We start from the raw sequence: 25,221 nt of genomic DNA, 5'->3' as shown, positions 1-25,221 counted from the left end.
ACTGTAAGGACAAGAGCCACATAAATGGCTCCTGCCTGAAGAAACGATTTTGCGATATGTGCCAAATTGCAAGACATTCCACCAAGGAATGCCCATTTAATATGAAGACAAAGAGACATCAACAATCGTTACTAATGCAGGAATTGTCCACCGCAGGAGCAAGAATGAACACGAACAATGACGCAACCTCAGGAGCGTACCGGAACAATAACCAACACGAACCGACGTGGACAAGGCAATAATAATAATAACAATGGTGGCCAAAGTCGGATACAATATGACTCGAGTGGACAACCGATGATACAATGTCGTGCGTGCAACCTCTGGGGGCACTCCGCTAGACACTGTACCACAAAGGAAACATCACAGTTGTTATGTCGATAGTGTGGTCTGAGAGACCAGGAGGATTCGAAATGCCCTAAGCAAGGGGTGAACTTGTTAAACATCAAAACATGTGATGAGGAGACACTACCCATCACTGGTGAGCAAGCAAAAAAGGCAATGTACCCAAATGCAGAGAAAGAAAAGAAGAGGTTGCAGCAAGTACAAACGGAATTAAAAAAACAAATGGAAGCCAAAAAATTACAAACAAAAGACACTATCGGCACCTCGAAGAGGACCCTAGCAAAACAAAATATTATAAGGCAAGTAATGCAAATGGAAGTTCCTATGAAACTGAATGACCTTCTTACAATGCCTCAGTTACGAATGGCGATACTGAACATTACACCACTCCCGAAAGCAACAAAAGACATAGGAAAGGATGTCAGCGGAATGACTGCAACAGACCCAATGCTACTGGCACTCACAACGAGAAGACATCTTGCAATAGTAGAGATGGGTATCCTGGGAACCGTACTCACAGACACAATTGTCGATGGAGAGTCAGGAGTGAATACATTATCAAAAGATGTATGGAGGAAGTTGGGACAACCTACGTTGTGGCCACCTATATTTCCGCTACTCACTCCTGATCAGCACAAAAGTCTTTAGGGACCCTGATGGCGCAGCCTATAACCATCGGAACGCAAACATTCTTAGTGGATTTTGTGGTCATCCCATTAAAAAGAAAAGGGTATGATGCCATCCTCTGACGGGGTTGGCTGGTACAAGCAAAGGCGAAACATGATTGGAAACAGAATACCTTGTCCATGGAAGGCAGAGGCCGAAGATTTGTAATCGACTTACACACACAGATGGTAGGTGAGTACGCAGCATCGTCAAATTCCAAAGGTGATGGCGAAGACGAAGGGGAAGGCAAGGGGAAGAAAAGAATGGAACCTGATGAAGAGGGGATATTGAGATTGGAAGGAGGGTCTAATGATAACGATCTAGACTCGATGAACAACCTAATCCATTAGCAAATGGAGGATTATGAGCTCTTTTCGAGCTGTAACATGTTAGAGGTCGAAGATGGAAAAGAAGAGAATGAATTTCCAAAGGAGTATAGAGAAGTGAAGGATGAAACACCTGCACAAAAGTTTAGTGAAGACAAACCAATTAAGTACGAAGAGCCTACAATAGAAACAATGAACTTAGGAGATGAACCCAATCCGAAAAATATATTTGTGGGAGATGACTTGAATCCAGTACTGAAGGTGGTAGCATTCAAAATATTCATGGAATATAAGGACGTATTTGCGTGGACATCTAAGGACCTGAAATGGCTATCGCTGGAGTTGTGTCCATCGGATACCACTAATAGAAGGTGTAGTACCTGTACAGAAGCGGTTGTACCAGATGAACAAAAATTACTTCACACAGGTCACTGATGAGATTGACCGAATGCTGGAAGCAGCAATTATTTTTACGGTGCAAACAAGTGAGTGGGTATCACCGATTGTGATATCACTAAAGGACACCATTCAGATAAGAATGTGCGAATTTTCGATGCCTGAACAAAGTAAAGATCAAGGATTCGTTCCCAATACCATTCACCGATAGTACTTTGGAAGAAGTCGCGGGACACGATATCTATTCATTTATGGATGGATTCTCTGGATACAACCAGATATCCACCATCAAAGAAAATAGGCTAAAAAACAACATTCATAGTGGAAGATGGAGTATATGCCTATAATAGGATGTCGTTTGGACTATGTAATGCTCTGACAACTTTCCAGAGAATTATCTTGCACATATTTGATCAAATGTAGTTAGGAATTTTAAGGCATTTGTAGATGATTGGTCGATTTTTAGTGCAGAGGCCAAGCATATATCAGCAGTCGGAGAATGCATGGAAAGATGCAGAGGGGTGAGACTGGCACTTAACCCGAAGAAGTGCAAGTTCATGGTTCCACAGGGGAAGCTATTAGAGAACATAGTATGCAAAGTAGGACTAAAGACGAATCCTAACAAAGGTCGGGTAATCTTGGAAATGCCACTGTCAATTGATGTAAGAGGTAAAATCATTCCTTGGGCATGTTGGATACTACCGAAGGTTCGTTAAAGGCTTTGCGAAAATATCCTACCCACTAGACAAACTAACCTACAAAGGAGAACCCTACAAGTGGGATACAGAGCAAAATGACACCTTCAAAGGACTCAAAACCAGACTAGCTACAACACCTATCCTAACTTATCTGAACTGGAATAAGGAGTTTCATGTTCATGTTGATGCATCGAACTACGCAAATGGAGCAATATTGGCACAAACAAGTGACCATGGACTGGATTATCCAGTATACTTTGTGTGTAGACTATTATCTAAGGCAGAGAAAAATTATAGTACGACTAAGCGAGAGGCACTCGGGATGGTGTACATAGTACAAAAATTTAGACATTATCTACTGGCGTCGCCATCTGTATTTTATGTAGATCATCAAGCATTGTTATAACCTATGAACAAGCCGATAATCCAGGTAAGCATAAGCAGATGGCTATTACTAGTATAGGAGTTTACATTCAAGATTGTGGTATCGCTAGGAAAGAATCATGTAAGTGCAGATCACTTATTGAGAATAAAATTAGGAGAGCCATCGGAGGGGATCAATGATGATTTTCCTGATGCACAACTATTTTAGATTGTTGTACTGTCATCCTGGTACACTCGTATTAGAGAATATCTTTCAACAGGACAATTTCCTAAGGAGATGCTGCTGAACGAGAGAAGGAAATTGGTGCTAAGGAGTTGGACGTTTCAGTTGATCAACGAATTACTGTACAAAATGGGACCCTACCACAGATTTTAAGACGATGTCTTCTAGAATAGGAAATTCCAAAGGTGTTGAACGAAGCACATGAAGGACCAACAAGAGGACACATGGGACCAAATACAACCGTGCGGAAGATACTTCTGGTAAGTTTATGATGCCGAAAAGTAGGTCGTTGCGTGCAATACATGTCAGAGCACCGGAAAACCACTAAAGAGGGACTTCATGCCTCTAAATCCTTCACACGCACAAGAGTTATTTGAAATATAGGGGGTGTTGGACTTTGTCGACCCCTCAAGGTAAGTAAAACTAGAAGATGCAGGTACATCGTGGTAGCGACAGATTACCCTACCAAGTGTGTAGAGGTGCGAGCCCTGCCTGACAACTCTGTCATAAGCACAACAAAATTTATTTACGAGAAAATTATCACAAGATACGAGATCCCGCTATAGTTGACAAGTGACCGTGGGGGACACTTTGCGAATCGTGTCATCCAACTGCTGACCACAGAATTCAAGATATACCATTCTCTATTGAGCCCGCACTACCCGAGAGCCAACAGAGAAGCAAAAGCTATGAATAAGATCTTAGTCAGAGTGATTTATAAATCTTGCATATTCAAAGCAGAGGATTGGGAAGAAAAGCTACCATCAGCATTATGGGCGTACCATACTTCATACAAGGTAACCACGGGACACTCTGTTTAAGTTGTTGTATAGACAAGAAGTAGTGATACCGACGAAATTCATGGTACCAAGTTTCAGGATCACGATCGAAAACAAACTGGGAGATATGGAAAGCCTGAGGGAAAGATTGTATAATTTAAATAAACTTGATGAGCGACGACTGCAGGCACACTGGGCCATGAGGGTTACACAGAATAGGCGTAAGGCATGGCATGACAAGCATTTAAAATTGAACAAATTTCAACCAGGCCAAACAGTGTTAAAGTATAATGCGCGCAACAAGATCAGACCAGGAAAATTCACAGTGAAACGGGTAGAACCATACAAGATCCACGAAGTTGGCGATAATGGAGAAATAAAATTATGGCTGCTTGATGGGAAGGAAGTGCCCGATGCAGTGAGTGGGTTGAAACTGAAAGTCTACCATGAAAGAAATAACGTGCCTCCACAGATGAACAACTTAGAGTGTAAACATAATAAAACAAGTAATGATGTACAGATGTAAATATATATAATTAGAATAATGTGTAAATAAGAAATCAAACAGAAATAATAATATTATAGTAGAGCAAGCCTGAGAGTACTTAATATCGTACGACATCACGAGAGCAAAGGAAAGTAATCAATACTTAATACCATGCAGTATCAAGAGAACAGAGGGAAGTAATTCATATTGTACAGTCTAGAATAGTAAACATGAAAATGTGCTAAGAGGTCACCATACAGTTGTACAGCCACAACTCGAAAGACACAAAGAACCTGAAAGGAATACCGTACGAGCAATCGACTATGAAAGGAAGACTATCGTACCGTACGACCATGAAGCAGAAACTTACAAACTGTACGAAAGGTTGAGCAGAGGAGGGAACATTGTATGGATGAGATCACTCGCAGACAACGAAGATATACCATATGGCCCAAATTAGATGGAATAGTTGCAATACAGTTACCGTACAACCAATTGAAAGAGAACTACGGACTTAGAAGTAGAAGATTATCGGTCACCAAAGTATACCATATGGTTGTACGGTGTTTAGAGACTATAGGAAGGACCTTGTGATGTACGGCCAACACAAAGGAAGAGACGAAGAAAACAATACTATCATTGTACAGCCGTATGACCTATGCAGAGGGCAAAAAAACACCGTACAACATTCACAGTGCACATTGGGTTCCGTACAAGCAGAAAGGAAGTCAATCAAAGCACAAAATAGTGACTACAGCCAACACAATCAAGGAACGGAGCAAACTACTACTATCATCGTACGGACGACACAGAAACAATAGTGTATCCACCGTATGGTTAGGCAATAGGTTAAAATACCCACCGTATGGCTCAGGCAAGAGATAAGTCACTATGACCATGAGGAGGTTATAGACACAGTACGAACGTACAAACTAGAGATCTCAAAAGCACAAGTAATAGAGAATTTACCTGTACGGACCGTGTGAGAAGGCACAAGGGAGACTAAAGCTATCACTATACGACTCTTCAGGAGCCAAATAAAGAGCATAGGGAATAATCGATCATCACAAACAAAGCAGAAGCTGGCATCATACAATGCTATATTAGTCGTACACTGTATGGACTAAAGGAAAGATAGGAAAGAGTATAGCTCCGTAGGAAACAATTTCAATAGAAGGGAAGAATAGCCATATAGCCTCTATTGAAAAGAAGCATTCCATCCGTACAGCCCATAGCAAGCTAAGGAGTGAACGTGAATTGGTTAGTACCTACCGTACCATCATCCAGAGAAAATTGCAATTGACCTAACCATCTTTACTCTCTTCACAAAAAGAAAAAAGAGGTAACAGTATGCATTTAGCCAGAAAGAGAGTGTGGAAGAAGAAACTAGAAGAGGATTCATCAAGCAACACAATGAACAAGAATGTGCAGTCTTTACCATCAAGTGTATGTATTGTAGGCAATACAAGCAAAAAGAAAGCAAGGGCACAGCCAGCTGCAACAACACGTCTCACACCTCAAAATGTGGCATTTGAGGGTTTGAATGGATTGGAGTGTAGAAAATGGTGGCAGGAGGCTACAAATGGTCACTTTGCAAAAGACTGAATACGGAGGGCACAAGTGGAAAAGGCGTTGCGTATGCTAGTATTTTGCATTCGCGACTTCGAGGGGTTTCTTCACACAATGCTACAAACCTATGACAGGTTCTCGCGAACATGCTCATTTCCTTACCTTGGACACAATTTGGTGATATCTTTCAGAGTTGCACACTTCACTAGGGTATTCAGTATACCAGGTCATACTTAGGGAGGAAGGAAAACCAATAATAAACCCAAGAAACTTGACCAGAAAGCCAAGCAGCCACTAGTAGAATTAGTATGTGGGAAACGGCCGAAGGCAGAAAGTGAAGCATTGATGGATTCTTCGAAAGCAAGAGGACTAAAGAAATTTGAGGTGCTGGAAAGACATTGGCACTGGCTAATGGATTTAGTGAAAGAGCAAACTCACCAGTTCGAGTAGGGCATCGAACATTTCATTTTTGCAGGTGACCATGATGAAAGATATCATGAATGGCAGTGTATGATTGTTCATCCTTGTAGTCTGAGCACATGCAAGAGCTCATGTCACTACAACACAAAATCTTTTACATGTCACACTACGCCATCAATCTATTTCTTGATGCTACCGCATGGATGATACCAAATGACATGTTGGAAATCAAGCCTGGTCCGACAGAACCGGGGGAGCCATCTATTATGCGATCGATGCATCTTGATACTCGTTAAGGGCAGAAGGTCATTAGATAGAAAAGGATGCGATAGGAGGTAGAAAGTGTTGAGCACAGGAACATAGATAGTGGGAGACAAGACACATCTTTCGAGGATAGTGACAACTCAGAAGAGGAAGTGGAGGACGAGGATGATAATGATGATGATGATGTTGACGAGGAAGTTGAAGTTATTATAGCAACGTCACTACTATTTCTGAGGACCCTAACAGCTACATCCCACTCACACTTAGTCCCTGCAAGCATTCGCATTCCTAGTTTCGAACAATTTTAGGCAACTTGTTGTCATGACGCCAGTCACTGTACTAACCAGACCAATAGCACAGCTAGCACCCCAATCATCAGCATGGCCAACAGTATTAAAACTTTCAGGAAGTACCAAGCCTTCAATCGATGTCGATATAGCAGTACCTAATATAGTCGTACCAAAGGTAGCCATGGGGTTACCTGAAGGGGTTGTTGGAGAGACTTTGCTAGCCATACTAGGAGGGACTAAGATACTTATACCAAATGAGGAGATGGACACTCGGGAGGGAGTGATGGAAATGCTAGCAGGCGAGGGTTTGAAGATGTCGGGTATTCATTTGGATGTAGTTGGCTCAGATGTAGTGGTTACTGTAGATGTAGAATTGCTAGCACCACCTGGGGAGCCACACAAAGAGAGTAGAGTCCAGAGGTTGAGCATGTACTTGAGTACGAGGTTTAACTGTATGCCAGCACCACGAGCGACAAGCATTCTCACACCTGTTCGAGAGGTGACTTCAGAAAGAGATCCTCTACAGACACAAGTGGAGGAAAGTGACCCAACATAGACCAGTGGGATACCACACTTCTCCACAGAGGGCACTGTTGAGCAGATGACGGAAGCAGTGGAGACAGCCATGGCTGCCCAATAGCAGCGTACAGCAGGGCAAGAGACAGCATTGGGAGAGGTTGTAGAGACATTGCTCGCTGATATAGCAACTCGTCCTTGCCAAGCAATGGCCTCTGCACAAACAATTGCCTTGTACTCAGTGGTAAAGGAGCTGGAGCATGTCGTATCCTTCATTAGGGTAGCGTATCCTGCAACCTTTACAATTTTTTTTGAGGAGCGCAGATGGCCGAGTGTAGAGACTGCGGAGATGCGCCAAGATTGGGCCACTATGAGAGGGAGTGGTATGGAGAGCTGCATAGAGGCTCTAAGGAGATAGTCCGAATACATAGGGAGGCTTATTATACCCTTCGAAAGAGCCAGGCAGACAAGGCAACCACAGCGAGGGCTCGGGAGGAGTCAGCTGCCAAGGTAGCAACAATGAAAGCAGAACTAGATGCAAAGAGGGCAGCCTAAGAATACGAGCAGGCATCACTTTTGGGCTGAAATAGTCGGCTACAACAAGTGGCAGTAAAGAAAGAGAAGGTGGCAGTGGAGAAGGAGAGGGAGCTTGTCAAAATTGCTGAAATGATGCAGTCAGCCTTGGAGCTTTAGATAGAGGCTGAAACAGATTTGAAAGTACAAGCAGGGCAAGTGTATCAACTTCAAGTAGACCTAGATGAGCTTAGAGCACGTACGTCTACTACACCAGGGACACATCCCTCTTCTTAGCTATCTAAACACTTGATGAAATCAATTGTTTTTTTAAATAGTTTGAATTTTTGAAAGGGTCGTCTCTATTTTGTCATCTGGAGACGACTTTACTTTTTGGGGGGATGATGTTGTCAGTAAATTCTATATTGTAGCTGACGAGTAGAATTGTACCTGAAAGGGTGTATGACGGTTGAGTCACCCCTTTGGGAAAGTATATGTACACCATTTGAAAGGGACTATCGGGACATCAGAATCATTATCATTGTAAGCGTTGTACTTGGAGTGCATATTGCGTATATGAACAAAGTATTAGTTATGTGTCACATCTTAATCCACTCAATGTGATAAGTATCCTTTTACCCTATACGGTAATGTGTTGTCCCCAATTTCAAAATGGGTTTTTAATAGGAAATAAGGATTAATTACCAATATTAGATTTATTAAAATAATATAATTATTATTATTATCTATTTTAAAATACAAATATTATTTATAATAAATAAGATAAATAATATTAAATATATGTGATATATCTAAAATATGTATAATAATATATCATTATTTAATATAATAATCTTATGGTATGTCTAATTATGATATAGTTATAATTCATCATAATATAAGATTACATAATATTATTTGAAATTTAATAATGTAATATTATAATAGTCTTATTAATATTAAAAATAAATTATATAATTTATATAGTTAATATAATAAAATAAAGTACATAATTACCTTATTAATATAATTAATATTAATATGAAAAGACACGACTCTATGAATACACTCATATATATATAATATATCAACGCATTGGAATATAAAAAGGCGTAAATAAATGAATGTCCAGAAGGGTACATTACAAGTAAACACCAGCTTCACCTTTTCTAGAGGTAGCTTCATCCTTTGGTAAACTTATTCCTTTCAGAATCTTTGATCTCTCTTTTATGAGACTAGCTACACCTCTTTTTAGAGGCGGCATCTGCATTAATAGCAGGATAGTCTTCATCCTTTCAACTTCGACGACTTCACCTCTTCTAAGGTGGCATCTACACTGGCAGCAAGCTTCACTTCATTGTCATCAAAAACACTTTGATAATTCAATAGGACAACTTCATGGGCCCATGCTTTTTCTCCTATAAGGGCTTCATTTTCTTGATAAAACACCATGATCTTTTTGAAGGCTTAGATTTGACTTTGTCACAAATTGAGGGGTTCATATATGATGTGAGCATGCTTGCCTTACCTAACAAAAAAGGGTATTCTACGAATATTCTCGCCATGAGCATCAACATTATAAATTGATCTCAACTATAGGGATCAAGCCCAACAAACACGACCTACTTGGCCTCTAGTAACAAATGAAACAATGAAAAGAAAAAAGGAGAGCTCTCACACTATCAAATTAATGTCAAAAAAATTCAAAGATAAACAAAACATAAATAGACAATATTCAGTACTGTGCATAAAGCAGAAAATAGCGTCTGTATTGTTTATGATCTGTATTGACTGCTTACAGTAGCATACATATATAAAAAGTTAGAGACCAGTCTTTGCCAATGAAAATTAATCCAAACTGGAAGAAGACTGCAAAAGATATCTATCTACACAAACTACATTCTAAATTCTAATACATCAAGAATGCATGAAGCATGGTTTTATTTAGAAAAACTAACTTATCAAGATTGATGACTGGACAAACTAACTATTGACTACATCATGCATATGCATCGAATTCATGTTAAGTTTTTTTTTTAAAATTGGCCCTCTACAAAGCATCTGCAGATATTGTTTTATTTGCATGTGAATGAAACTGAAGAAAGCTAAGCCAAAATGCAATGACAAAACTACACGTAAGCAGTTTTCACTGAAAACTAAAAAATTAAATTAAGTGCCCTATCAAGCTAACTGAAATAGAGGAGAAATCTTCTTTCGTGCTGTCAAAATATCTATTAAAACTGGAGTGTTAATGCACAACTATGGTTGATGTTGATCATAGGGCTCCCACATGTCAACCTTGCCAGGCATAGCAAAAGTAAGCATGCCCCCTGGATCCCATCTGGATCGTTGTCCATCAACCTCACTATGAATTGGTGCCCATATATTGCTCTCAATTACAAACCAAAACAGACAGATAAAGTGCAATTGTTTATAAATTAAGTGCTTTCAGCTAATCATATGCAGAGAAAGAGTCAAATTATTTGAACATTTATGGGAACCTAACATATTCTGGTTTCTCAAACGGATAGTTAATACCAATTATTAAATAGTCTGCATTTTGACATCTGCGCAACCTGACTTATCTACGACTGCTATAGAAAGGCAAATAACCATTTGCATAAAAACTATTTAAGGTCACTTTTTTCTGATTTATATGCTTTCAGATAACCGTATACATAGCAAGATTCAAATGATCCAAACATTTAAAAAAATCTCGAATACTCTAGTTCTACCGGCATTGATAGTTAGCAATACCATAATCAAACAATCTGAATATAGCTTTTGGATGGATTATGGGATAAAATTAACAAGAACCTTACTTTGAGTTTAGAACAAACAATAATTCTATAATAGTATAATACTCTTTCAAAAGCCCAAAGCCCCTCATATCAAGCTCTCATGAAAGTACCTCATCACTGGCTAAACTTATATAAAGTATCCACTTACCAGAATTTCCAAGAAAAAAGATATATGGCTTCCAGCTTAAATAAACACTCATAATTGAGTCCATGACATAACAATATATCCTTCATATCCAAATTTATTAGATCACGTGTTTAAATTTTACAGTGAACATAAAATATTCAGTCAATCAAACCAACTTGAAATTATGACGACAGACAGTATAACTAAATACACTCAACATGAGAAAAAGGCAATATTGAGTAAACCTACTTACTCAATAAAAATGCACTCAGCAAAGTATCTCAAAGGAACTTTCTTCAGATGATCTTGAATTAGTGCAGCTTTCTCGTCATAGTGTCTTTCATTACTGCAGCAATTCTTCATGTGAAGAATTACACGTCGATCACTTGCTCGAATTTCTGGATGAACATTTGGTCGCAGGGGAGAGTATGTCCTCATTAGTGTTTCCTGTTGGCATTTGCTTCGATCTCAATGTTTTATATGGGAACTAATATACCAGAACTAAATTGCTAACTAGACAAGTATGATCCATGAATCACAAGGCAAATTTAAAATCACCTTGAGGATATTCAATGGTGATATGCCATTTTCAGCAGCACCTGACAGCATTTTATAGGCCGGGTTTGCAATTGCTGTGCCTGCAAGTATGCCTACAGGTTCTCCTGGAGGTAAGGCATCCAGCCTATTTTCATGATTGCACTGTTCTGGCAAATGATCAGTTCCTAAAGAGCTTCCGCTTCCATATTGGAATTGAACCAGAAATTTTCCACATGCATTCCTGACTGTTCCATCATAAAAAATTGTTAAATCACGCAGAAAAGCCATTAAGTTTTTGAAAAGTGTTCCTGGTTCTCTTAATCCCATTTTTTGACCCAAAAGTATTTCTCTACATGACAGAGAATGTATAAATGCCTCGCAAGGATTCAATCCATTAACAAATGATGATTTGACCAAACCATAAACCTCTGGTGAATCATATTTTCCATCGCAGTCAAAGGAATAAGAACCAGTAAATGGAATATGTGAAGAAAGTCTATTGCGCCATTCAGTAGGAAAAGGCTGCCTTCCAGGAAACAATTGAAGCCCTACAAATCCAACCTGCTGAACCACTTTACTTATAGTTCGAGTGTTCCCACTTTCCACCATCAAAACATAAGAATTTGTACTCGGCATGACCTTGGTAATGTCTTCTTGAACTTCAGTTAAACATTTTTGCACTTGTGATACTATAGCGTTGAAATATGCTCCTCGCATATGCTTCATAAGCTGAGAAATTCTATCCAGACTATTCTCCATCTCCTCCACAAACTTCCTCCTCTGAGATGTATCACAAGTTACAACCAGGTCGTCCAGGCCTGTACTAAAGCCTTCCTGGGATAGCCACTCAATCAAACAACATTCAACTGTGTCCATACTCTTGACAGCAGTCTTTGGACCTTTGTGTCGGGCAATAGCATTGAACATCTCTGAAAGTGTTTTTGATTTCATTTGGCTACCATTTGGGGATATTATTTCACTATTATTTATGGAAAATTCTTTCTCAATGCAATTGAACTCAGGTGGTAGAGCCATCTGAAGCATCTGATTTACTGTCCAAAATGGCCCTCCCTCATGGGCCTTAAATATTGCTGGCCCAGGCAAACAAGCTGAAGTCCACATGGACAACTGATGCATAGTTGTTTTATTTATAAGGGAAATACAAGGTAAGAGCTTTGCAGCAAGAGCAGTATCAACTGTCAGAGCAAAATTTGCATCTCCACAGTGAGAGTTAAACAATTGCTGATCCACACTTAACAGTACAGAAAGCTCAGCTCGAGATTCAAGAGATTTTGGATAAAAAACATGAAGGCAGTCACCATCAAAATCTGCACCAAGCGGTGCACATATAAGAGGATTTATTACCATGGTACGCCCAGGGTGAATATATGCTCTCAGGGCCAGCAATGAGTGCTTGTGGATAGTTGGAGCTCGGTTAATTAAAACAATGTCCCCATCTTGTAGGCCACGATTGATGACCTCACCAATTTCAATTTTTTTTAATTGTTTTACAAACTCATTCAAACAATGCTTTCCACCCTTATCCACAAACGTTCTGCATTGTCCTTTATCAACAATTTTTTGCAACCTGTCCCTGTTATAGATGTTGACAGACTCCTCTATTGTCACCCTCTTTGCAATTTCTGCAGGTATACCTATTTCATTTATGCTTGTATATGCATCTCCTGTTATTATAGCACGAGATGATAGACCACAACTTTTCTTGAGAAAAATTGATCGAATTTTGTCCAGCCACATGTTAGAAAATGAATCATTGTTTTTCGTTAATCTTCCCAAATTGACTATAGGCTCCTTGCTGCCAGGTACCTAAATAATATAAAATTATTACAATACACTCGTTATTTGACCGAATAACAGAAAGTGAACACAACCTTAGTTACAACTTAGAACTTTCTTCATTAAACATACCTTCGGCCCACCCTTTACTCGGAGATACTGTGTGACCAAGGATTGTAGCTCCTTAAACTCTGCTACGTGAGACATGAAGCTAACTTTTCCAGATCGTGAACCTCTAATCTCATCAGAAACATTGAGTATCTTCCTCAGTACTAGAGTTGCATTATCCTAGAAAGAAATGAGAACAAGTACAACCATTATAATTTCACACATCATGGCTTTTACAAACACCAAAATAATGAATAAGCATACACATACAAGTAGACAAGACCAATTACAAGAATTCTTAACTTGGTCCCAATATTAATCAACTGCCATCTAGAAAATGCATTACTTACCGATGCCATTATTGTTGTATTTGACCACATATCAGGAATTCGTACACAATTAGGAGGTACTGGAAGGCACTCTAAAATAAGTGCCCCTGGCTGTTTTACAGACTCATTTGTGCCTAGCTTGTTCAGAACCTTGTCAGGTATTTGTTCCAGGATCTTCATAGCCTTGCAAATAAAATACAAATAGATTAATTGCATGGAAAATGCAACCAATATTCTCTTCATCCTAATTTCTAGTCATTCAAAGATAAAGACTTCAAAAAATGTAAAAATTAAAAGAAAATGTTCTAGCAAATTATAACGTAAAACAATAGACACTATATCCACAAATTTGTTATGATAAATTGACGTTGTAGTACTCAACAAAGGAGATAAAAGCTTCTTATATAGATTTACAAAGACAATGCTGCTAAAACAAACAATCGTTAACTAAAGATGGAAATAGAAACTACCTAGTAAACAAAAGACTAGCCATGATAACCGTTAAAGAAACATTACAATATTCTAATACTCTCCCTAAATGATCATCATCTAACTACCCTGCATGTTCATAAGGGTCATAAATTCTTCAGAATATTCTATAATGTCCCCATTTGAAAAGGTTAGAAAGATTAATTGATTTCTAAAGTTTTTTTTTTAATTATTCTTTAGAATAATTATCAAATAAATGATAAATTTAATAATTATTTAAAAGTTTAGAAGGTTAATTAATTAAATATTAACTGTATAGGAATGCAATTGAAAGCACTATATACGATTCTCAGGGTAAGTGCATATGATTTGGAAACTTATTTTACTTTTTTTATATGTTCTCTGAAATTTGTTCTCGGAATGAATGCTTGTGAATACTGCTTTCGACAATGAAAGATCTGTCCTAAATAGACTTAGAAGAATTACTCAGATTCTTCGGTTGGGCTATCAATGGAGTTTATAGATTTCAATGTAGAAAGAATACTTGCAAAGGTACTCATTTTATTACATTTTTAAAATTAAAATATTTAGTCTCGGAAGGATTGATTAATATCATTGAGCAAAGAAGTACTATGAAAATTTTATAATGTCCTTATTGCCATCTGATTGAAATGTTTTATATTCTCTGTGAATGGAAGTTCCTATAATGATTCCGGAAATATCTTTGATTTTATTTCATTTACAATAGTTTGTGTGCATGCGCCAGAGAATGTATTTGGCATATTATATGAATATTTAATATTTATATGTCATAATACTGGACTCCAATTTTTTAATACGTGAAAGAATATTTATCTATTGACTTTTTTAATGATGTTTCGGGTTGTTCCAAATATTGAATAATTTCTTGGCGTGAAAGTCTATTCCATGGAAACAAGTATTTTGACATAGAACTATAGTCTAGAGATAGAAAAATTGATAACGTAACTTCTACATTGTTCAAGGAGTTGGTTTCCATAGTTCTGGAAAATATTTGCCAGACGACCATCATTTAAGTTTGAGAAGACTCACACTCAGACTCAAACTCAGATTCAGAGCCAGATAGATACAGGTTTGTTATTGCAGTAAGCAGTTCTTTCATTCCTAAGCACAGAAGATAGATTTGTTTGATCGGGTTGTTCCAAATCTGTGTTTGCTTATTTTGTCGTGGAAGTCAACAGAGGATATCTAGTATATGTCAGAGTTATATGTTATGATAGCATCAAACCGAGGCGGGCGTTTGATACCTTCAACAGCTTAACATTACATGATGATTGGGTTTCATCAGAGATAACACTAAACAGACAGGGAAAAGTACCAAGTAATGACAAGGTTCTATGACTCATTTGTAACTCCCAAAGGCAATGGTGCCAACAACATGGACCAGATTTTGTAGCTGACAACCTTCAAAACAGAGATAGCAGACATTCTGAAATCTGAGTATCAAGTGCATCGGTAATTATTTATTATGTTAGAGCATATATTAACCGTATTGAGATGTGAATTTTGGCCATAGAAGAATAAATTAATAAAAATTGCTCTTTGTTGAATGTTGTTTATTGTGATTGTATTCTGGGTTGAATTATTTTAATGTATTAATGAAATATGTTCTCAAGTGAATGAATGTGATTTTAATGACATCCACGACACGACAACAGTCTATGGGACCAGCAGAACGTGCTAAACAGATTCGATATTTCTTTCCATTTCCAATCTTCTGATATGGATCTTAATCAAGGAATCTGTCATTTGCTCGATCCTGTCAACCTCAAACAAACTATGCATGTTGACTGCCTTTTGTATGAAATTATAGTATATTCTGATGTTGTTGTAAGCTGTGCACTCGGAGAGAAAATGTCATTCTGTTTCAGTAGCTCCGGTCTTACAAAACATGCATATTCTCTCCTCCCAAACCTCCATGGGCCTCTTCTGTTGAACTTAGAATATTAAGTTTGAATTCTGGAAGAAATATTGTGTTATCATTAAGTGCAAAATGTATTAGGGATCTTACAGTGGTATCAGAGCTGAAATTCCTACTAACATGTAGGGGATCTTTATAAGCTTCAGTTTCAGATTAAAGTATTGTATTCAAAAAAAATCGGTGGTTTCTCATACTCTACATGAACTTGTAAGTAGACTCAGTATTCAATATCCGCCAAAGGAGAGTCTTTTCAAAACGGTCAGTGAATTAATTGATTTTTTATTCTTAGTGGATCAGTTACCTATGAATCTTAACAAGTCCTTGTTCATGTTATGACTTCCTTAAAACACCATAGGTTGTTGAAGCATTCAGACAATGGGTGAGACTAATAGTTACTTCATGCTAAAGTGAGAATATAAGAATATTGGCACCTAAAATTTCCTATGACAATTTGACAATGAAGGAAGTATTGTACCCAGTTGTAGATATTTTCAAACATCTAGATAACATTTGTGGTTTTCAATACTCATGCCAGGATGCTATACTAAAAACCTTTGTGGGAGTCAAACTGAGTAATTTAATATAGGATTTGGGATTGCAAGACTCGATTTATGATGAAAGAGAATATTGATTTCCCTAGCAAAAATGAGAAGGGTGCATGATAAAAGAGATCATTGAAGCTACTTAGGATATTATGGTTCTAACTATAAATAAGAGCGAAACATTGTTTTATCTATGCTATGGCATATTTTGAAACAGGAATGTACAATTTCTTCATCCAAATACGCATTGGTTTGCAATGTGTTCAGACAATGTGAAGGAAAGCTAAACTCTGTTGAAGAAGAGCAGATGAAGGGTTGTGTTGAAGAGAATAGTCTCTCACATGATGAATGTGGAATAGAATTTCAGGGAGTTCACAAAGAAATACAAGATTAGAGAATCCTCTACAATTACACAAGAAGTTGAATCCTCTTGCCTTAAGAACAGTGCAATGATGTGATCGTAAACTTGGATTTCATTAAGCCAGCTAAAGACCACCCCATTGATAACTATAGACAATGGATGAATTATGCTCATAAGGATTCTACAGTAACTTCTAGTAAGGCAATTACTTTTGATGACGAAAGTGTCCTTATGAATGAAAGTGAATTTAAAGATTCATTGGGTGAAAGTACTAGTCACTTTGATAAGTACAAAACTTTGACAGGACAAGATTCGAAGGATCAACTAGTGGTCACGGATGAAAGGATTGTGCAAGTGTTGTCAATAATTGACAATACTCATAAACAAATTGAAGATCTTATATGGAATCTTCAAAAGAAACAAATGAACAAAGGAATTACAAACGAAATTTCTGGTGCACAGCTACAAGCAATCAAGGAAGCATTAGAAAAGACAAAATCAGATTGCTTGCAATTACTCGGGGGGCAGGGACCTTGCCATCAAGTTCACTGAAGGCAGAGAAAAAGAAATTGATGAACATTTCTTACAATTGACCATGGCTCAGTATTCTTCAGACCAAGCAAAAAAGATGACGACTTTGCCAAATGAGCAAGAAGATAATTCAAGAATCAGTGAAATCCAGATGATAGTTGAAATGGTTGATATTGTCGGGAAGAATTGTTGTCATGCCCAGCACAAGATTCAGATCAGCAAATTAAAGAGATTTAAGGAATTTGGGAGGAATCAGCGGTAATGAACGAGGAGCCAAGGAAATTGATGGGTCATGATGAACATGTATAAATAACCCTTTTGCAGTACAAAACGTGGTTGGAGAAAGCTGGGCATGCTAAGATGATAGTTGCTCAAGGTAGAGAGAATTTACAAATAAACAAGGAAATGCATCAATAAATGGGTTCTCAAACAAAGACAGAAATGAATGTTCAAAGTGAGTTTTGTGATCGTCATAGTACATGAAGACTAACAATCAAATTTGTTGTCCAATAATTTTGTGGTTTAAATTCTTCAAGCCGATTTTTGTTCTTAATTTTTCTTGGTCGTCTGTTTTGTTGTTGGTTTTATATTTTGCCCTAGGACTCTTACATTTTCAATTCCACTTGTTTTGAGCAATCCCTCGATTAGAATTATGTGTCAAAAGTTAGTAAGGAATTGAGCATTTTGCAGGAGGGCTTTTTCGGCTTTTTCGGCTTGAATGCATATCCTTATTCTTTAATTAAAACTTTTCATGGATGGACATTTCGTTGACAACTGCACAGCATAAAAGATCTCAGTTACATGTAAGATGGATTTATACCCCCATTATCATGTGCTCTCATTTGGAAATGTGATATTGCAATCAGTTTTTAATGAAAAGGTGGATTTTTAAAGTCTCGCTGCATATCTCCTCATTAGAATTGAAATTACATGTAAAATTAAAAATGAAGAAATGTTTTGCATTTAGTAATGGCGATACACAGCAGGTTTTTAATATTGAGTTCTCAAATATGTAATGGCTTTATAAAGGCCAAGTGAAGCCAATTTTAACTTCAGAACTCTATTTACACTTTGTACATTTGCATATAAAATGCCCGTTTTGGGTAATATAAGGTAAAGGTGTATCATAGATTCATAATATATGCTATTGGGGCTCAAAAGCTCGTTAACAGGCATATTGAGTTCATATAAATATGCGTTGGAGGCCAAAAAGCTCATCTTTGGCTGTAGCTTCTCAAGCACATTCATTTTTACATGGAAAGGCATTTCTAAAACACATACAGGGCTTCGTAGAGGAAAAATACAGGTTCTAATATACATGTACTCGTGTCTTCATAGCATGTCACTTAGATAGGTATGCAAAAATGCCTCCATTTAGACTTGCATTTAACAGTAAAAAGCCTGTTTTTGGGGCTGTAACAGCCAAAATGTGGTATTCATTACATGTTTTGGTCATTCCAAAGTCCATTTTTAGTCATCTATAGAAGAAACATCATCAAAATCATATGTAAATGGAGACTGAAAGCCTGTTTCGGGCCTTTAAATGCTAAACTGCCGCATTCATTGCATGGATTAGGCAATCTAAAACTCACTTTTGGGCATTCTTCATCAAAAAAAGCAGGTAGGGCATTTATTGCAAGTCTTATATGTGCTTGCAAGAAAAAATTCCATCCTCATGCAAGCATTCTACATTTACAGGTTTGACAAAGTTTTTCTTATTTCTATTCATATGCATTTTGATTCTCAACGGTAAACATTTGTCAAGAAATTGTTGGACTCAAAAATGCATTAATTTGACAAAAGGATTTGGTCAATTTTGTTACCTATATAGCTTCAATCTTGGGATTTTCTCCCAAATTCCAATGACTTGGAATTGTGAAAGATTTCTTCAAAGATATGAGACTAAATCATTGCATTCTCAAGAAAGAACTATGCTTTTTTTTTCTGAATTCTTTTTAGTGCAAGTTGGGGGGGCTTCTTTTCTCTTGTTGTGTATACATTTTGGTTTTAAATATCATTTTCCAATCTGTGTGGTCTTTTGTTTGAGAACATTGTTTGTCAAAACAATGCAATGATCTTCCCCAAATTACAATAAAAGTTCTTCCCAAAATGATACAAGAAGAGATATAAGTTCTTCCAACAAAGAAAAATTCTCAAGTTATGTGTTTTGTTTTCTTCATATGCAAACAGGATTAAAAACTGTGTTAGTAGCCTTATTTTGCCTAAAAAGAGCTAAGTTACTTCCCTATCATGTAATGCAATCTAAAAAGCCCCACCTCTCAATGTTTTACATAAGCTTTTGATACTTTTACCAAGGCTACAAATGGACTTCAAAATCCCATTTGTAGGCATCAAATGTTTTCCGGGTAATTTGTGATGGGACATAAAAACCCCACTTATGAGTAAATAACCTTCCCATTTGTACACACACACACACATGCATGCCATTTTCTTGCGCAAAGCTTGTATCCATTCATATGCAGTGCTCCTAGAAAACCCTATTATTCAGCTTTTCTCCCACCTAAATAGCTGATTTCATTCACTTTTCTCCACCCTTTGTTGCTCAAAGACCTTCTACTCATATCTTATATGCATACTCTTGTGTTAGGATAAACCACGGACAGAAATAAAAACTGCATGCAAATATAACCAATAACAGAAAATAATAGAACACACAGAAATGAACACAAGGCACCAAGATTTAACGTGGTTCACCCAATCCCTGGGCTACGTCCACCAAACAGCAAGTCCAATCTTATTACAATCCAGTGATTACAACCTGATTACAATCCGTAATCCCTTACAGCTCAATACCGCCACAAGAACCAATTTCGTATCACAACATTATATCAAATACCCAACCCTAAGCCCTTTTTATACAAGTATTAAACCGTTTTAGGGTTATAACATGTCGGCCATATGTCGGCCATAATATGTCGGCTACTTCCCAAAAAAAAAAATTTCAGGGCGAAGCCCCGAACCCCACTGTTTATGAAGTATGTACAGTACTTTCCTGATCAGTCACCACAATCTAACATCTTCCAGATCTGTAACATTCTAGTTTAGAAGATCATGTTTTTGTTGTTCTAGTATCTAGAGAATGACATGAGGCAAGAATGACAACATGATGCAACCATTCAAAGAAAGAGATGAGAGATGGATTAATGAAAGCATGGAAAGCTTTCAACACTAGAATGGTCATGAAAATGTACTCTCCCAATAATAGCTATTATGATGCAAAACAATCAACGATGCAGATTCCATTAAAATAATGCTTTAATATTTATTTAATGCTCAATAATATACTTTATTATAATTTTAGGTGATAAGATCATCTCTAATCTTACCTACAGTTTGTTTTTAGAAAGTTGCTTATTTTGTATATATTGTAAACTTATTTATTGAGCATCTTTGCTCATTGTTAATACATCAAATAATTTACCAATTACTTGCGTGATATGGTATCGGATCCTTCTTAAAAGAAAATTTTAAACGACTTTTTCTGTGCAGCATTTTTGGGCTGTGATTTTTTTCCAAACCAGAAATTTCTAATTCAATTTCAAGATGATCCTAAACCTGAACATTTCAAACATAAAGCATCATGAAGCAGCATTAAGACAGAAAAAGGATGATGTAGTAAAAATCATGTCTTGTTAGATACTTAGTCATTTTCAAATGCTTTATAAACAGGGGTAATTTTGTTATTGACACATTGTATGTAATTGAGTAACAAGTTGTAATTGCATGTGACAGTATCATGTGCAAAATTATTGCATTTCGGGTTTGTAGTCTTGAACAAGTCAAAGATAGTTTAGGGTTTCCTCTTATTTCTAAGTTATTTACCTTTTTCTCAGCCCCTAACCTATGAATAAAGGAGCCTGCTCATTGAAATTTTCATCTTTTCGCAATGCAAGAAAACTCTTCCAAATTGTATTTGCACTATAAGACTTAGTGCTTGAATGTAGATTAAATTGCTTTCAATAAAAGATGCCAGTTGTTTTGAGACTTTGTGCCAATCCAAACTGTGAAGTAATGACATTAAGTTGATTGCGAATTTTATGTTTTATTCAAGGGAAATTTGAACCCAATCTTGCAGACTTTGAGCTGCTTATTGTGTTTAGAGTTATATTTTGGATTAAGGTTTGATCTAGAAGACTTTGGATTGTTTATCAAATATGAAAGTAATATAGGATGCTCAAGCAAGGGAATAGTTTGCAAAGCTTGTGCTTTATCGTTTTCTTCCTTTGTGCACGCAAGGTGAAGGTCATGTTGGAGATTTTGAGTTGCACATGCCCTTCATTCTTAATCTCAAAATCTTATAAGGATCCATGGAAAGACCTTGAGTTTTCACGAGTTTCTCAATTAAATTTAAAATGTTGGTATGCTAAAGATTATTCATATGGTTAATCCTTTGTTTATCAAAATTATTGCTCCAACAAATGCTTTTCTTTCCAAGTAAAATACACTGTTACTTTAAGATTGTATTGTGATAGTAACATCTATTTTGAAATAAGATAATAGGATGAATGTCCCGCTCTGAATTAGTTTAGTGTAAATAAGTAGTTAAGTGTTTTGTTGATTCTAGTAGCAATAAGAGGAGGTAGCTTTCCCTAAGTAGGAGAGACTTTCTCATGTAATGTGGTTGGAACCAATGTTTTTCAATTGATCCTTAAAACTATTGGTTGCAAACTATCTACATTTTTGTAGGTTGTAGTCACACTGACATACAAAATTGCCACAAAACAAGAGTTCTATGGATAGATTGTTGACCTTGGCATGTTTTGTCATTGATGTCAAAATGTATGTGTTAAGAGTCATGTCAAAGGATATTTGTCTCATGAAGCTGACAATAAGATGACCATGTAAGAATGAGCTTGTTGCAAGTAGACATGAAATTATTAGAGAAAAATCTCTCTAATTTGGTTTCTCTCTCTTCCATAGATTTACTTCTATTTCTAATGGTCACTCTTCTTCTAAGTTTCCATATTCTCTATGTTCAATATGGAAACTTTCTCTTTCTTTCTTCAAAATGTTTCTATTTCTCTCTATTTGTTCGTTATAGAAACATTCTTACATATACTTGTACATATAGATTTACTTCTATTTCTAATGGTCACTCTTCTTCTATGTTTTCATATTCTCTCTGTTCAATATGGAAACTTTCTCTTTCTTTCTTCAAAATGTTTCTATTTCTCTCTATTTGTTCGTTATAGAAACATTCTTGTGTATACTTGTACATATAGATCATTTATGATCTCCGTTTAATAAGAAATTCATAATTATAGCATAATATGGTATCAGATCAAGTTGACTTGATTTCATAAAATTTGATACAATTTTTAAGGAAAATTTGAGCCTCTTTTGATCTGGAGTTTTTTTCCATGCTTTTCGATTTTTAAAAATAAAAATCGTTAGAGGTATTTGTGGTTCATCTTCGAGGATTTTTGCTGAAAATCGCAAACCTGATTAAGCATTTTGATCACGCAATTTCTTGGTTGTAGCAAGTCTCTATTTTTTGAGGGTTGCAAGTTTGTTGTACTTGTATGTGTTTGCATGTTGCTTGCATGTGTTGGTTTACCATACAAAGTCTTGTGTTTTGCTGCCCTTAAGAAATTTCTTGTAGGTTTTCATAATTTTTTCCCTAAAACAAATTCGTATGGGTTCTATAATTTTTCCCCTACAACTTTTTTTATCTATAATTCGCAAAGTTGCATTGGATTCCGTTTTGGGTTTCTAGTTTCTTCCTCAAATTATCTTTTGGGTTTTACTGTTTTTCCAGAAAGATGAAGCTTTGTATTCTCTAGTACTGATTGATTTTTCACCACAAAAATCATGTTGGGTTTCGATCAAACTTTCACCTCAAAAATTGTGTTCAATTTTCGTTGTTTTTCCTCCTCCAGAATAATGCCTTTTGCAATTCGATTTGAGGCATCATACTCATCTACAAAGTTTGGAGGGCTTGTCAATTTTTCCTCAAAAGCGTTCTAGTTGTTCTCAGTGTTTGTCTCTATCTCCAAAGTAGAGAAGCTTTGTTATCCAACATCAGGTTGGGTATTTTGTGATGATTTATAGTTAGATGTTTTTCTGATTCTAGGAGTAGGGTATTCCTCAAGGAACCCCCTTTCGGCAAAGGTGTAAAAACTTGACGAAAGGTGTAAAACACCTAACAAAATAATTAATTTTTTTGGCAAAAAATATCAATTTACAAGGAAAAATAATAATCTCCATTGGCGAATCATTAATAGTCTCTCAAACAATGTGCAAAATCTAGACGAAATGTGTTATTTCTAAAACCACAAAAATATATGCATTGGCGAATAAAAATTATTTTCAGGTAAAATATTAATTTTATGGACAAATAATTTCATTGTACTAGACATAAAATATATACATTAACAAATAATAGTTTTTTCCAAAATTAAACATTAATTTTGTGGTTCTAAAATTAAGTGTGATTAAAACAACCAAGAATTCAAAGACACTACCTAAATCATGAAATTTAGAATTTTTCAACAGCGAAAAGTAGAACAAATTTGCAATTACTATAGGTAGCAAGGATACTGTAATAGCTTTTAACACACCCCCCCCCCCCAGTGATCTCTTGTGAAACATGCCCAAAATCTGGAAGTTTATATGAAGATGTCAATCACTAATCAGGGATAGAAAAAAAATTGAGACGAAATGGAATTTATATCACTTGATTCCAAATTCTAGGAGGTGAAATCTGCCGACGAATCCAATGCAAAATGGAAAATTATTGCCAAGATGGGCCAACTGAAGGGAAATTAAATTAAATACATTGGGCGAACTACCCATTCACATGCAAATCTAATGGATTGAGGGATGGTGAACATGGCGTCGGTTGGAATAATCAGGTCGGCTGCATGAAAGGTGAATAATGCTACCAAAGAAGTCAAATGTGAATCCATGCTAGGTGATTTAAAGGAGTAATGACTTGCTAACCCTAATAAAGTTAGGTGATGGGCCACCATGTAATGGCTCAAAAATAGCCAAAATCAACACTAAGAAATCCCAATATTCACTAAATTATGAATATTCACCACAAAAAAACACCCTGTCTAGGAGGGTTAGTGGCAAACTTATCTTAGCAGCAAAGTCAGTGGCAAGCTCTTGTCTCTTGTTGCAAAGCATTTTGAAGAAGGGGGCACCCTACTCTATTCTTTTTTCGGACAGGTTTTGGCTACTTGTCATTAACATTTTGTAGAGCTAGAGAGGGTCTTAGCAACAGCAAAATGTTTTGAAGAATTTGTGACCAAAAGACAATAGTTAGACAATGACCATTGAGGGAGGGTATTAGAATATTAAAATGTTTCTTCAATGGTCTTCTTATTTAGTCTTTAGTTTATTAGGTAGTTTCTATTTTCATCTTTGGTTCACGAATGTTTCTCATAGAAACATCATCTTTGTAAATCTATATAAGTACAACTACAACAACGTCAATTTACCATAACACCATTCAACCTAGGATCGACAAAGGGATGGGATCCCTTTCCATGCTGGAGAGACAATGCTTTAGACATCATTTTCAAGACATTAGGTTTAAGTTGTCCCTTCTAGACTCCTTAGTTAGGCCTACTATTCTCTATGGCTTCGTGGTGTGGGGCCCCTCCCTTTTCAATTCGGATTAGGCATTGATAGAGCGAGTTAGGCTTCTCTCCTTTAGCGGATTATCAAATGTCATCAATCCACTCCACACGTCATTATTCTTGTTGAATTTCGGACCACCCCTTTAGACTAGGGGTTATCTTTGATTTGATTTGGGTTCTCCACCGTCTTCATGCATTTGCGAACTCCAAGGCAGT

General features: G+C 36.7%; 1 protein-coding gene across 3 annotated transcripts in view; it reads right to left on the bottom strand.

The window, feature by feature from the left end:
• Positions 1-25,221, bottom strand: part of LOC149573020 (DNA-directed RNA polymerase V subunit 1-like) — a 323,206-nt gene that overhangs the window by 206,438 nt on the left and 91,547 nt on the right. For all 3 annotated transcript variants that reach the window (XM_089814168.1, XM_089814169.1, XM_089814170.1), the window contains 4 exons: positions 13,597-13,758; positions 13,271-13,426; positions 11,363-13,168; positions 11,058-11,251 (listed from right to left, as the gene is read on the bottom strand). In XM_089814168.1, the coding sequence (XP_089670294.1) occupies positions 11,058-11,251; positions 11,363-13,168; positions 13,271-13,426; positions 13,597-13,758 (2,318 nt within the window). The remainder of the gene's footprint in view (positions 1-11,057; positions 11,252-11,362; positions 13,169-13,270; positions 13,427-13,596; positions 13,759-25,221) is intronic.

Source organism: Cupressus sempervirens, chromosome 2, assembly GCF_028749045.1.
Source record: "Cupressus sempervirens isolate cs-2001-9-10 chromosome 2, ASM2874904v1, whole genome shotgun sequence".
NCBI lineage: Eukaryota > Viridiplantae > Streptophyta > Pinopsida > Cupressales > Cupressaceae > Cupressus > Cupressus sempervirens.
The sequence above is the reverse complement of the archived record's forward strand: the minus strand, read 5'-3'. Positions and strand labels throughout refer to the sequence as shown.